The following is a 15,108-nucleotide window of genomic DNA, read 5'->3' as shown; positions in this document are numbered from 1 at the left end:
GATTGGCCTGGTGGTCCTTCAGGACAGGGTTGGGAACCACTGGTCTAGAGGTTTGTCCAATATATAACAATTTGCACGGGCAGATAAGAGAATATATGAAATTGCTCAGGGGCGCATAGGAGATGCGGGCATTGCTACATTTGCTCTATGATGATTAAGACCTCTGATTTTTTTATGGCAATACACAGAAGCATATTAAATTGAAGTCTATGACTTCTTGAAATTCTAGCAATGTCATCCATGCTCTGATGTGCCTAAAGAATATTATTAATACATCAGGCACCACAAAAACTTAAAGAAATATTCACTTATTTCAACAGGGTGTCAGTGTGTGGTCTTCAGGAATACTGTCTTATTAAAGAACATTATGTGAAAAGAGCATAGATTTAACTAAGAGCACCATAGCACAGAATTAACTAAGGAATTAATTGAGATGTTTTTAATAACATAACATAATTCTTTATTTATATACCGCACATATGCCTTTCACCAAATCTTATAAAAACTTTTATAGATTTTAAGGAGAAGAGGTTTCTATGCTTGTGAGGTTGCTCCCTTGGAATAATCTATCTGTACAAAATAAGGTGCGGCAGGTTGGAGTCTGAAGCTTTTCCTCCTCTTCTGTCAGTCAATTTGCTTGAAGCCCTTTCCTGGAGGAGACGATGTAAGGGTTCTTTTTTGTGTTGTGATTATTTTGCACCCTTCGACCTGCAGTTGTTTGATGTTTAAAAGTGGGGTTTCCCAGGACTCTGTGCTATGAAAGTTGCTTTTTAACATATTTATCAATGATCTAGAGATGGGAATAACTGGTGAGATAATTAAATTTGCTGATGACACAAAGTTATTAAATCGCAAGAGGATTGTGAAAAATTGCAAGAGGACACTGGGAGACTAGGCATCAAAATGGCAGATGACGTTTAATGTGAGCAAATGCAAAATGATGCATATGGGAAAGAGGAATCCAAACTTTAGCTACATGTTACAGGGTTTCACGTTAGAAGTCACTGCCCAAGAAAAGGATCTACAGTAGGTGTCATCGTTGAGGAAGCATTGAAACCCTCAGTTCAATGTTTGGTGACAGTTAAGAATTATGTTAGGAATTATGAGGAAAGGAATGGAAACCAAAGATGAAATTGTAATAATGCCCTTATATCACTCTATGTTGTGGCCGCACCTCGAATATTGTACGTAATTCTGGTTGCAGTATCTCAAAAAAGATGTAGTGGAATTAGAAAAAGTACAGAGAAGGGAAATGAAAATGATATAAGGGATGGGACAACTTCCCAATGAGGAAAGACTAAAGTGGCTTGGGCTCTTCAGCCTGGAGAAGAGACAGCTCGGAGCAATATGATAGAGGTCTATGAAATACTGAGTAGAGTGGAAAGGGTAGATGTGAATCACTTCTTTACTCTTTCCAAAAATGCTAGGACTAGGGAGCATGCAATGAAGCTACGAAGTAGTAGATTTAAAACAAACAGCAGAAAGTATTTCTTCATTCAATGTGTAATTAGACTCTGGAATTTGTTGCCAGAGAATGAGGAGAAATCAGTTAGCTTAGCAGGGTTTAAAAAGGTTTGGTTACATTTTCTAAAACAAAAGTCCATAAGCCATTATTGGCTCTGACAGTATTCAAGTCCAAGTTAAACGCCCACCACTTTGAGACTCCTTTCAACTCCTATTTCCTCTCACCTTGGGTTCTGTATCCCCAACCCTATATGTCATGTCTGTCTGTCCAAGTTAGATTGTAAGATCTTCCGAGCAGGGACCATTTCTTAAATGTCATAATTTGCAGTGCTGCGTAAGCCTTTCAGTGCCATATAAGTGATAAATAGTAGTAGTAGTATTGAGATGGCTTGGAAACCCACTGCTTATTCCTAGGACAAGGGTCGGCAACTTTTTTACAACAAAGAGCCAATTTATTCAAAATGTTTGACCCAAGATTTACAAATAACGCAAGGTGTAGCTTCTCTCCCATCCAACTCCTCGCAGGTCTCTGCACTTCTCATCCCTCCCTCCCACCCCTGCCCATAGCCAATGTTTTCTCCCTTCTCCAGGCCCTGACCCTTTAATCTCCCTCCCAACCCCACAATTCTTCCTTTCTCCCCCCCCCCCCGGGTCCTACCGAGGTACTTGGCGGTCTAGCAGAAGTCCTTATGACAGGAGCACAGCCCTCTTGCTCCTGCCTACTCACGGGTTCCTTCTAAAATGATTGCCACAACCTCTCACGGCAGCTCATGGCACTACAGGAAATGCCACGAGCAGCTGCGAGAGGTCACGGCAGCTATTTTAAAAGGCAGCTGCAAGGAGGCAGGAACGAGAGGCCTGTGCTCCTGCCACAAAGACCCCCACTGGACCACCAGGTATCTCGGAAGGCACTGTGGGGAGATCATGGGGTTGGGAGATTAAAAGGTCATAAGAACTGCCATCTCTGGATCAGACCTTAGGTCCATCAAGTCCGGCGATCCGCACATGCGGAGGACCTGCCAGGTGTACCCTGGTATAATTTTAGTCACCCGTATCACTCTATGCCTCTCATAAGGAGATGTGCATCTAGATTACCCTTACCTGTATCTCTCTATGCCTCTCATAAGGAGATGTGCCTCTAGTTTACCCTTAAATCCTAGATCGGTGGATTCTGCAATAACCTCCTCTGGGAGAGCATTCCAGGTGTCCACCATTCACTGCATGAAACAGAACTTACTGATATTTGTCCTGAACTTGTCCCCTCTCAGCTTCATTCCATGCCCTCTTGTCCGTGTCACATTGGACATTGTAAATAACTGTTTTTCCTGCTCTAAATTGTCGATTCCTTTCAGAATTTTGAAAGTCTCAATCAGATCCCCTCACAGTCTCCTCTTCCCAAGGGAGAACAATCCCTTGGGAACAATCTCTTAAGTTGTTCCTCGTATTCCAAGTTCTCCATACCTTTCACTAGCTTCGTTGCTCATCTCAAGCAGTTTTATATCTTTCTTTAGGTATGGATACCAATGTTGGACACAGTATTCCAAGTGTGGTCTGACCATTGCTCTATAAAGCGGCATTATTACTTTCTCTGATCTACTCGTGATTCCCTTCTTTATCATGCCTAGCATTCTATTTGCTTTCTTTGCTGCCGCTGCCACACATTGCACTGATGGTTTCAGGGTCCTTTTCTTGTTCGGTCTTTCCCAGAGTTGCACCTGACATTCTATACTCTATATTCTATACTCAGGGCCAGGAGAGCTGCAGCCACATGCAAGAAGAGCTGTATGTGGCTTGTGAGCTGCTTGTTGCTGACCCCTGTCCTAGGATAAGCAGCACAAAATTTGTTTTATTCCTTAGGATCTTGCGAGTTACTTGTGACTTGGGTCAGCCACTGCTGGGCTTGATGGACCTTCAGTTTGTCCCAGTATGGCAATTCTTTTGTTCTTAAGTGCTGATATTTAATACTTATCCAGCCAAGTTAACTGCATAAATACTGTAGGACCATGTAAAAGCCAGTCCTATCCTTATGTGGTATCCCCTAGGTCACATGTGTCAAACACAAGGCCCGCGGGCTGAATACAGCCTACCTGGCCTTTTTATGTGGCCCGCAGCAACATTCCAGATCTTCCCCTTCTGAGCCCAGCGTGTTCTCCCCTCCACGCTGGTCCAACAATGACGATGCCACGCAGGAAAATCCGCCGGCCTCGGCAGCAACTCGGCAGTGCTGTTCTTGGTTTCCCCTACTGCCCTCCGTCCGCTGTGGTCCACCTGGGCGGAAACAGGAAGTTGTGCATCATTGGAGACAGACCGCGGCAGGCAAAAAGCAGGAGGAGCAACGCACAGTACTCGTGAATCGCCAAGGCCGGCAGATTCCCCGGCCCAGCAGCGCTATTGGACCGATGCCGGAGGGAAAGGCACGACGGCTATGAAGAGAGCAAGATGAAGGGAGAGAGGTTGGACCTGGGATAGTGTGGAGAAAGAGGGAAAAAGATACTTGAAGGGAGAACCGTTGGGAAGAGAAAGGGAGAAATGGTGGACCTGGGGGGAGTGAAGCAGGCAGACAGGGGGAGAGATGAGATGGGGGGCAGTTGGGAAGAGAAAGGGAGAATAGTTGAATCTGGAGATGGAAAGGGATGGAGAAATGTTAGGCCTGGGGATAGAAGGGAGAGAGAGATGCAGCATCTCTATTTTTTTTTTCCTTCCATCTCATTGTTCAGCATCAAGGGGGGAGGGAAGAAGAACAACAGAAAAGAGATGGAACAAAATGTTGGGCCAAGAGGAGAGAGGAGAAATAGAAGGAAATAGGAGGCTGGGAAAGGAATGAGATGGGAAATGGGAGAGCTGCAGAATAAGAGAAGATGGAAAATTGATAGGTAGCTGAAAATTTAAAAAGGAGAAGGATGAGACAGAGGGCAAGATTTGAGTGGACAGAGGCAGAAAAGAAAAAAGTTGAAAGGGAAAAATCAATATGTTGGAGGCAGGGACTAGAGAAAGAGAGAAGAGGAGAAAAAAAAATGGACAGCAGACACTGGAAAGAGAATTAGAAGATATACAAAATCAGAAAGAGAAACTGGGACCAAAAGCAAAATGACCAGACAGCAAAAGGTAGAAAAAATAATTTTATTTTCTATTTTGTGATTACAATATGTCAGATTTGAAGTATGTATCCTGCCAGAGCTGGTGTTAGACAGCAAGCGTGAACTAGGACCTAAAAGAGAGGAAAAGTCTTTTTTATTTATTTTGAAGCCGGCATGGGGTTGGAGAGGTTGCATCCCTATACTTCTACTAAGACTAACCCCCTCCTTTGCTGGCGCGCAACATGGGTTTTGGCGCTGGTGCCGGCGATTGATCCGACGCTCACAGAAGTGCTTGGTCCCTTTTTAAGGACACAGTCACCGAGGCGCAAAATCTATATATACCACATATCAACTAGGGATCCAAGAGGAAAAAGAACAAAGAACCGGCGTGGCTCACTGTAGAGATGAAGGAAATGATCAGAGACAAGAAAACTTCATTCAAGGAATGGAAAAGGTCAAAAATGGACAAAAATGGAACAAGCACAAACAATATCAACGCAGGTGCCATAAGGCAGTAAAAGGGGCCAAAAGAGACTACAAGGAAAAAATAGCTCAGGAGGCGAAGAACTTCAAGCCGTTCTTTCGATATATTAAGGGGAAACGACCCGCGAAGGAAGTGGTGGGACCGTTGGATGACCATGGAATAAAGGGAGCGCTAAAAGAGGACAAAGCAATTGCCGACAAACTGAACACATTTTTTGCGTCTGTATTTACCGAAGAAGATGTACACTGCATACCGGAACCCATCAGGCTATATGCTGGAAACAAAGACGAAAAGCTGACAGGATTGACGGTCAGTCTAGAGGAGGTGTGTAGGCAGATTGATAGGCTTAAGAGCGATAAATCCCTGGGACCAGATGGCATCCATCCGAGGGTCATCAAGGAACTGAAAGGGACCATAGCAGAACTGCTTCAACTAATAGCCAATCTGTTGATCAAATCGGGAAAGATTCCGGAAGACTGGAAGGTGGCAAATGTTACACCGATCTTCAAGAAAGGTTCGAGGGGAGATCCGGGAAACTACAGACCTGTGAGTCTGACCTCGGTACCGGGAAAGATGGTAGAGTCATTGATAAAGGACAGCATCATTGATCACCTTGACGGACACGGGCTGATGAGGACCAGTCAGCACGGTTTTAGCAAAGGCAGATCGTGTTTGACGAACTTGCTTCATTTAAACTAAACTAAACTAAACCTTAGGTTTGTATACCGCACCTTCTCCGCAATCGTAGAACTCAGCATGGATTACAGGGCTGGGATAGAAAGAATCTCCAATGGAGGGTTATAGGATTAAGTGTAAAGAAGGTATAGAGGGGTTTAGGGTACCAGAGAGGGGGGAAGTGTTACATTTTTGAGAAAAGCCAAGTTTTCAGATGTTTACAGAAAAGTTGGAGGGAGCTTGAATTTAGGAGAGGGGATGTAAACAGACAGATAAACAAGGGCGATCTGGTCAACATTGTATATCTGGATTTTCAGAAGGCGTTCGACAAGGTTCCGCATGAATGACTACTTCAGAAAATTACGAGCCATGGAATCGAAGGTGAAATACTCACGTGGATTAAAAACTGACTGGAGCATAGGAAACAGAGAGTGGGGGTAAATGGACAATACTCAGACTGGAAGAGCGTCACCAGTGGGGTGCCGCAGGGCTCGGTGCTTGGACCCGTGCTCTTTAACATCTTTATAAATGATCTGGACATAGGTACGACAAGCGAGGTGATTAAATTCGCAGACAATACGAAGTTATTCAGAGTGGTGAAGATGTAGGGGGATTGCGAAGATTTGTAACGTGCCATAATCAGGCTCGAGGAATGGGCATCGACATGGCAGATGAGGTTCAACGTGGATAAGTGTAAAGTGATGCATGTCGGTAACAAAAATCTCATGCACGAATACAGGATGTCCGGGGCGGTACTTGGAGAGACCTCCCAGGTAAAGGACTTGGGAGTTCTGATCGACAAGTCAATGAAGCAGTTCATGCAATGTGCTGCGGCGGCAAAAAGGGCAAACAGAATGCTAGGAATGATAGAGAAGGGGATCACGAATAGATCAGAGAAGGTTTTCATGCCACTGTACTGGGCCATGGTGCGCCCTCACCTGGAGTACTGCATCCAGCACTGGTCACCGTACATGATGAAGGACACAGTACTACTCGAAAGGGTCCAGAGAAGAGCGACTAAGATGGTTAAGGGGTTAGAGGAGCTGCCGTACAGTGAAAGATTAGAGAAACTGGGCCTCTTCTCCCTCGAACAGAGGAGATTGAGAGGGGACATGATCGAAACATTCAAGGTACTGAAGGGGATAGATTTAGTAGATAAGGACAGGTTGTTCACCCTCTCCAAGGTAGGGAGAACGAGAGGGCACTCTCTAAAGTTGAAAGGGGATAGATTCCATACAAACATAAGGAAGTTCTTCTTCACCCAGAGAGTGGTAGAAAGCTGAAACACCCTTCCGGAGGCTGTTATAGGGGAAAACACCCTCCTGGGATTCAAGACAAAGTAGACAAGTTCCTGCTGAACAAGAACGGGCGCTGGTAGGGCTAGTCTCAGTTAGGGTGCTGGTCTTTGACCAGAGGGCCGCCGCATGAGCGGACTGCTGGGCATGATAGACCACTGGTCTGACCCAACAGCGGAAATTCTTATGTTCTTCTGGGGCCCACACTGCACGTCAGCAAAGGAGGGGGCAAGTATCTTAATAAAAAATCCTACCCACGACTTAGCCTGTGTTTTAGATTTCGGACCCTTATGTGATTTGAGTTTGACACCCCTGCCCTAGGTGGTCAAGTGCTGAATATAGCCAGTTCTTTGGCCCAACATTGAATTTCTGGGTTTAACGCACATAACCAGTTATAACAGCTCATTTACCCATTTTATGCGTATACCCTGTTACCATACCCCAGACACGCCTGGATGCCATGCACCTTATACCAAATACAATAGCATCTGGAGCCATGGGCAATGAAACCTGGACCCCTATGCCATCAGCACCCATGTACAGGTCCTTGCCTATCTCGGGGCTTGCCCCAGTTTGAGCTTGTTGGTCATGCAGGATCCAAATTGTAATATGCCACCCCCCCATATTGTAATGCCATGTCTTACAGAGTTCATTACTGTTCTATGTGATATTCAAAGATGACTGAGCACCCTAAATCACCATTTCTGTAGAACAAAACTGAGAATATTGTGTGCAATTTTGGTCACCACATCTCAAAATAGATATAGCGGAATTAAATAAAAATATAGAGAAAGGTGACAAAAATGATAAAGGTTAAAGGACAATTTTCCTATGAGGAAATGCTAAGGAGACTGGGGCTCTTCAGCTTGGAGAACAGATGGCTGAGAAGAAATATGATAGAGATCTATAAAATACTGACTGGTATGGAATGAGTAGACATGAATTGCTTGTTTACTATTTTAAATAATACTACTCAGTAGTAAATTTAAAACAACTTTGAGAAATTATTTCTTCACTCATGTAACAATGCTTAAAACAAGACAAAATACCAACAGAAGACCCACTAAACCGCCATCTTTTATCTTATGTATGTTTTAATTGATGTACCGTTTCGTTTTTTTGTAAACGGTATAAAAAAAGTATTGTTATCAAATGGAATTCTAGGCCATATATCTTTTATCTTTGTTTTTCAAATAATTTTACATACTTGTAAATACCAACCTGCTAGATCATTATGGACAGAAAGTCAGGAGATGTTGGTAACTCCTTCTGTAAAACTGAAACTCGTGCCTTTATCTTTCCATGCAAGTACCTGTCTTAACAAATAGGTTACTGAAGATTTTGAGAGCAGAGAAATATTTTATGTGACCATGAAGATGGGATTCGAGGCGGTTGCACAGACCAGAAACAGAAGCAGTGGGGGGGGGGGCTGCAATGGCTCCAGTGTGTGGGGGGAGTGTGATCAGGAGCAAGTGTGGAGGCCAGAAGCAGATCCTGAGCACAGTGGAGCAGCATCAGTAGAAATAGCAATACGTAGACTAGCTGAAGGGAAAGAGGGAGACTGACCGATTGGTATAGAATGGCTGGAAGGAGACTGCTGGGAGCTTAGGGGAAGAGAGAGACTTGCTGGGGAAAGGAGAAGGAGAGCTAAATTGAGACTGGTGGGGACTGATTGGAGGGGAAAAGAAAGACTGATTGGAGGGACTGGTTGAGGGAGAGAGAAACTAGTGGAGACAGGAAGGAAAAAGGAGATAAGGCTACTAGGGACATGCTTGATGCTGATGGAAGGAGGTGCAGGAAAAACATGGTGGCAAACTGGGGGTCCCTGAACTTTTAGAAAGTATATAAGGGATCCGCAGAGCCAAAAAATGGGAAGTTCAGAATTAAATGGACCTTTTTCGTCTGCAATATTCTATAGTATGTTATTTCTCTTACAATTTCTATGTTATTTATTGTCTATTTTGTAGAATGCTTATAGGGCTGGTTTACAATTGCTGAAAAATAAAATTGTGTTTCTAGAAATAAAGCAATTCTTTTTTCTTTCTTTTTTTTTTCCAGAAAACTGTATCATTCAAACAATGCACAGTTAGGGATGGCAGTAATGCGGGCAGGAGTGACACATTGGCATGCTGGTCTCATTGAAGTTGGGCACAGTATGATATGCAAAGCCTATGCTATTCTTTTGGTGACCCATGGACCTACCCATCCTATTACCAAAGACTTGGAGGTGAGCTATTTTAGCTTGAAATCTGTATGGTTTAAAGTATGGGGAGGTTTACTACATCCAAAACTCTGGCAAGACTTGTCCAGCATTTCCATTTTACCAACCAAGCAGATAAATCTGAAATCATAAAAATTTGACTGTGTCTTTCATTTCTGGACCCTTCTGTGGTTTTCTCCCATCAGGCCATGCGTGTTCAGACTGAGATGGAACTACGCATGTTTAAAGAAAACGAGTTTGTGTACCACAAGATGCGAGAAGCTGCCCTCAAAAATCAGCCAATGCACATCATGCCGGAGCCCAGAAACAACAGCATATCCAGCAGCATATTCCACAAGAAGCAATAAAAGTCTCTAATCTATATGTCAATTCGAGCCACCATCAAGGGTGGCAAGTAAAGAGAATTTTGATACATCTGAAATGTGTGCAGCTATATCTGAAGTTTGATTAAAAGTGTCCACCAAATTCTCCACCACAACTTACCATGTATTTCTGTAGCATTTGTATAACAGCAAAGAGTGAAAGCAGCAGTGCTATGTGTGTATTATGGTTTGATCAAATCTAAGTGACACCCATGCTGCTGATAAAGTAAAGAACCTACATAATGTGAGCAATTACTGGATATTGTGAATGTAATCCTCTTGATTTTTCAAATACCATCCATTTTGTGCATGTCAATCCTTTGCATAGGCCTTGTTTTTCAATCCCATTAGCTGAGTAAATCAGTCAGTTTCATCTCTGTCACATTTCTTACAATACTCCCAGTTTTGAGACTAGTTATATTATCCCTATGGTCTCACAAGCCCATTTTTAAAAGAAAACCTTGCATGGTGTTTCCCTTTCAAATTACAACTGTTCTTTGAACATGGTTTCTATTTTGGTGCATTCATTTCACATTGTTTGAAGCAGGTTCGTACACCAAACACAATGCAGCAAATTATCCATGATACTTTCAGAATGAAAGTCCCTGAGCTACTCTGCTTCCTCCACCTAATTAGAGAATGACATGGTGACAAAATTAATTACCGTTCCCGTCCCTGCGGATAATCGCTGGAAACCATCTCCATGTCATTCTTTAAGGAGAGAAGGAAGAATCAGAGGAAGAATGGGCACAACCACTGACCCTCAAGCCTTGCATTGAAGAATGCTGGTGTAGGACTGAGATTGAGATAGAGAGTAAAGAATGACATGGGATCATTTCCCGCAGTTATTCGTGGGGATGGGAATGGTGATCAATTTTGTTACCATGTCATTCTCTACACCTAGGGCTCCTTTTACGAAGGTGCGCTAGCGTTTTTAGTGCATGCAGAAGATTAGCGTGCGCTATAGCACGCGCTAGCCAAAATATTACTGCCTGCTTAAAAGGAGGCGGTAACGGCTAGCACACGTGGCAATTTAGTGCATGCTATTCCGTGCGTGAAGGCCCTAGCACACCTTCGTAAAAGGAGCCCCTAATCTCTGCCTCCTCCTGCCTTGTGTGTGCATATTTTGTATCTTTCAGCCTCTACTCAGATGTAATTGTTTAATTGATTTAGAGCTAAGTACCTAAAGATAGGCATATGAAACATCTGTGCACATATTGCCCTCATTTTCTCAATGAAGATGTTTATGTTAGAAACCCTATTCCTGATTTGGACACCCATAAACCAGCATTTCGACATGTATATTGCATATATGTCTAAATCTCGGCTTGAGAAAGCCGGGAGATACTCATCCAAATCACAAATATGTGTATATTGCAAAGGACATAGGAGTGGACTAGGTGGAGTGAAAAAAATATGTGTGCATTCCCCATTTCAGAAGAGGAATGCCTGTTTATGTCAAATGAACTTTGGGATTTACACTTGCTTTTGGACAGGTCTAGGTTAGACATATTATGGATCAACCAGACAAGCGGCTTTCTTTTTCTTAGCGTATTCACTATGGAATTATTCATCCAGCAAATATTAGAACAGAACTTTATTTTTTTAAAATTAAGAAAATATTAAATATTAAAAATACTATTTAAGATGTAACCCATTCTGAGCTCATTGGGGAGAATGGAGGGTATCTTTAATGAATGCATCTAACAGGGTTTTTTTTTTTAAATATTTTCTAACACTCTTTAATACTCCCCTACCCTTTGGAATGGCTGTTGTTCTTTGGCATGTTTACAGTATCTCCCCTATTAAATTACACTGGTCAACAAAAAAAAAAGTTTTTCTTAGTCAATTTAATAATGTTGATTTCAGATCTGTAATTGAAATTAAGCTACGTGCCATGGTTTCTGAGAAACATGCTACTGATTTTTTAGAAAGTTTGCCATATCGGCACAATATTGCAAGTATGAACTGTGTCCCACCAAACTTGTGTTAAGGAGTTTACTCTGAAAACAAACATGAAGACAATAAGGAGACATGTTACAGAATATATTTACACCTCTCTTAATTCACACAAAAGTGATGTCAGCATGTTCAGAAATGTTTGAGACACTTGCTTTTACACTTTGTACTGTGCATTTGTCTCTCTTTTTATTTTAATAAATTCTTTATTGATTTTTCATTCAAAAACAATGCACTAAAAATTACAAATATATATAATTAACAACAAAATTGCATTTTCATCAATCATAAAAATCATTCAAAAACATTTCCCCCCATCCCAATATAAGAACAAAAACAAACTGCATTACACCAGTAAACGAACTTATTAATGATTACCTAAAAAAATAATATAATACCCACCCACCCACTCTTCCTGGATGCGTAACTCTAATAGGAAATCAGGAGAAAGGCTAGCTAATCAACTTTAACAAAATTTGTCAATGGACTCCAAGTCAATTTAAATAACTTATTATTACCCAAAATTTCTGAGTTCATTTTCTCATACTTGTAACATAAGCAAAGAGACTCCCACCAAAAGGAGAAACAAAACCAACCCCAATTTTTTGTAACTAACTGCATGGCTATCCCAGTCATAATAGCAAAAAATCTATTTTTATATTTATCCAAAGGAGGTTTGGGTGATAACAATGTACTACAAACACCCACTTCATAAGACAGTAGAATAGAGGATTCTAAAATCAGATTGATTTATCTACAAATTGATCGCCAAAAAAATGGCGCTTAGATAAATAGGAGAGTGATTCATTAAATTAATAAAGGTTGGACTGACGAAGCATTAAGCAACTGGTGATATATACCCGATTGCTGCCTGAAGGTCCATACATATGATAGATGCATTCCCAAGGGTAGATGCATTCAATACTAGCTTGTCTTTTAAGTTAGTGGTATTAGACAAACCAGTATATAACTTGTCAGACTGAACAACAGTGGCTTGTTGATTACTTAAGATGACAATGCCAGCATCTATTAGATTTAGAACCATCTAACTTTTGCAAACGAACTGGGGTCCAAAAAGTTCTATGTAACAAGAAAAACCAAATTTATCTCATAGATGCTGAAGCTGTACATCTCATCCTCCAAGTCCAAATTCATGGCCATTGAGAAACAGAAATCTACTGCTTAATCTCAATGCTCTAAATGTCTCTTGGACTAGTTTTTGGTTTTTTGTTCATTTATACTACTTGGCTGCCTGATACCCTAGCATATCTGTCTAGAAGCAAAGGCCTGGCAAGTGGCAACCTATACTGAATATTTAAATTTTGCCAATCAGGGAACCCCTTCTGAATGGCCTGCTTCAACTGCAACCATTTATATGCTTGTGACTTTGTAATACCGAATGATTGTTGTAGTTGTGAAAAATCAAGCATTTTCCCATTTGATAACCTACCTTTTTGACTTAGACGAAGTCAAACCAGGTCTAAGTGCCGAAAAAGGGGCCGCTGAGCTGATTGTGGCTGCTGCGATCAGCTCAGCGGCCCCAGCAACCTGCCTACCCCTCCCCCACAAGTATCGCGGCAGGAGAGATGCCTCATCTCCCCTACCGCGATGCCATCACTTCGCTACCCGAACTGCCGTGACCCGCGGCAGGAGAGATGCCCTATCTCTCCTGCCGCGGGTAGCGGCAGTTCAGGTAGAGGATTGAAGGCATCGCGGTAAGGGAGATGAGGCATCTCTCCTGCCGCGATGCTTCACCCCCCACACACACACATCACAATATCGAGGCAAGAGGGAGCCCAAGCCCACTGGCCCCGGCGCCCCCCCGCCGAGTAAGATTGGGCCAGGAGGGAGCCCAAGCCCTCCTGGCCCCGGCGACCCCCCTTCCCCGCCAAGTATGAGCTGGCCAGGAGGGAGCCCAAGCCCTCCTGGCCAGCGGCAGCCGTGGCACCGACGATATCGAGGCAAGAGGGAACCTAAGCCCTCTTGCCCCGGTGATCGTGCCCCCCCCGCCAAGTACAAGTGGGCCAGGATGGAGTCCAAGCCTTCCTGGCCCCGGCAACCCCCACTACTGAGTACGATTGGGCCAGGAGGGAGCCCATGCCCCCGATTGGCCCCCCCGCCAACCCACGACCCCCCCGGTCAACCCCCAAACCCCCACCCCCCTTCCCCGTACCTGAAATCATTGGCCGGACATACGGGTACCAAGCCCGCCGTCCAGCAGGCCAGCCGGCTCCAGAATGAAGCCGGATTGGCCCAGGCAGCTGAAACCCCACCCACAGGTGGGGCCTGAGGCACCTGGGCCAATAAGAATAGGCCCAGGAGCCTTAGGCTCCTCCTGTGGGAGGGGCCTTAGGCACATGGGGGTGGGGGGTTTTGGGGTCGGCCAGGGGGGTCACGGGTCAGCAGGAGGGTTTGGGCTCCCTCCTGGCCTGATCGTACTCGGCGGGGGGGTTGCCGGGGCCAGGAGGGCTTGGACTCCCTCCTGGCCAGCTCGTACTTGGCGTGGGGGCATGATTGCCGGGGCAAGAGGGCTTGGGCTCCCTCTTGCCCTGATGTCGTCGGGGGTGCCGCGGCTGCCACGGGGCAAGAGGGCTTGGGCTCCCTCCTGCCCCGATGTTGTGTGTATGTGGGGGGGATTTGGGGTGGATTCTGTAACCGGTGTTGTTTTTGACAGACACCGGTTACAGACTCCAGCTTTTAGGCGAAGGACTGGCTCCTCCTTCGCCTAAAATCCCTTGTGTTGGACGTTTTGGGCTTATGCGTTTTTTTGGTTCATTATGGGGTATAAGTGTAGACGTCGTTTGGGTGTACTTGTAGACGTAGTGGTTGGCTGGGCATTTAAACAGCTGAAGGTAAAGGCAGGCCATAATCAAAACAAGGACGTTTGTTTTGGTTATGGACACTTTCCCTGCTTCTGCTTTCAACGTTTAAAGCCTTAGGCCAAAAAGGGACAGACGATTTTTTTGATTATGCCCCTCCACATGCATAAGACATCTCATACTAATAAAAATATGTAATTACTATTCCCCCCCCCTATCGTTTTCCTCATTCATACAGTGAACAAACGCGCTTACTTATCCCCTTTTTATTAAAGTTTAAACCGGAAGAGAATCCTTTAGAATAGAATTCATTTAACTCAAGTGTAATAAAATAGTAAGATATTACCACATAAAAATTAAATCTTCAAGGTATCCCTATGAATTCTATCAGTAGTATTAATTAAGTTAATCTATATCTCTGACCAACCCCTTTAAAATAAACAATTCCAAAATTAACTATTATCTTACTAGCATCATATTTTACATTATGTTAAGTATTAATATGTGTTACCACCAATTAAAAGATATTTAGTAACTCAGAAATTATAAAATTAAGTTCAAACACACAATAAACATATTCACCTTTTATCCATTCATTCAGGGCTCTTTTTACAAAGGTGTGCTAGCAGTTTTAGTGTGCACTTAGCATGCCACGTGTGTTAGCCACGTGCGTTAGCCGCTACCGCCTCCTCTTGAGCAAGTAGTAGTTTTTCAACTAATGCACGCTATAGCACGCGCTAATCCAGTGCTTG

The 15,108-nt window shown here is 43.5% G+C and overlaps 1 protein-coding gene across 4 annotated transcripts in view; it reads left to right on the top strand.

Moving 5' to 3' along the window:
• The window catches only part of SMYD1 (SET and MYND domain containing 1), a 104,555-nt gene extending 94,604 nt beyond the window's left edge, over positions 1-9,951 (top strand). For all 4 annotated transcript variants that reach the window (XM_033952290.1, XM_033952281.1, XM_033952270.1 and 1 more), the window contains 2 exons: positions 9,054-9,222; positions 9,402-9,951. In XM_033952290.1, the coding sequence (XP_033808181.1) occupies positions 9,054-9,222; positions 9,402-9,563 (331 nt within the window). In that variant the 3' untranslated portion in view covers positions 9,564-9,951. The remainder of the gene's footprint in view (positions 1-9,053; positions 9,223-9,401) is intronic.
• The last annotated feature ends 5,157 nt before the right edge of the window (positions 9,952-15,108 follow it).

The sequence above is a fragment of the Geotrypetes seraphini genome, chromosome 1, assembly GCF_902459505.1.
Source record: "Geotrypetes seraphini chromosome 1, aGeoSer1.1, whole genome shotgun sequence".
Lineage (NCBI taxonomy): Eukaryota > Metazoa > Chordata > Amphibia > Gymnophiona > Dermophiidae > Geotrypetes > Geotrypetes seraphini.
Note: the sequence above shows the minus strand (reverse complement) of the source record. Positions and strands in the feature narration are given on the sequence as shown.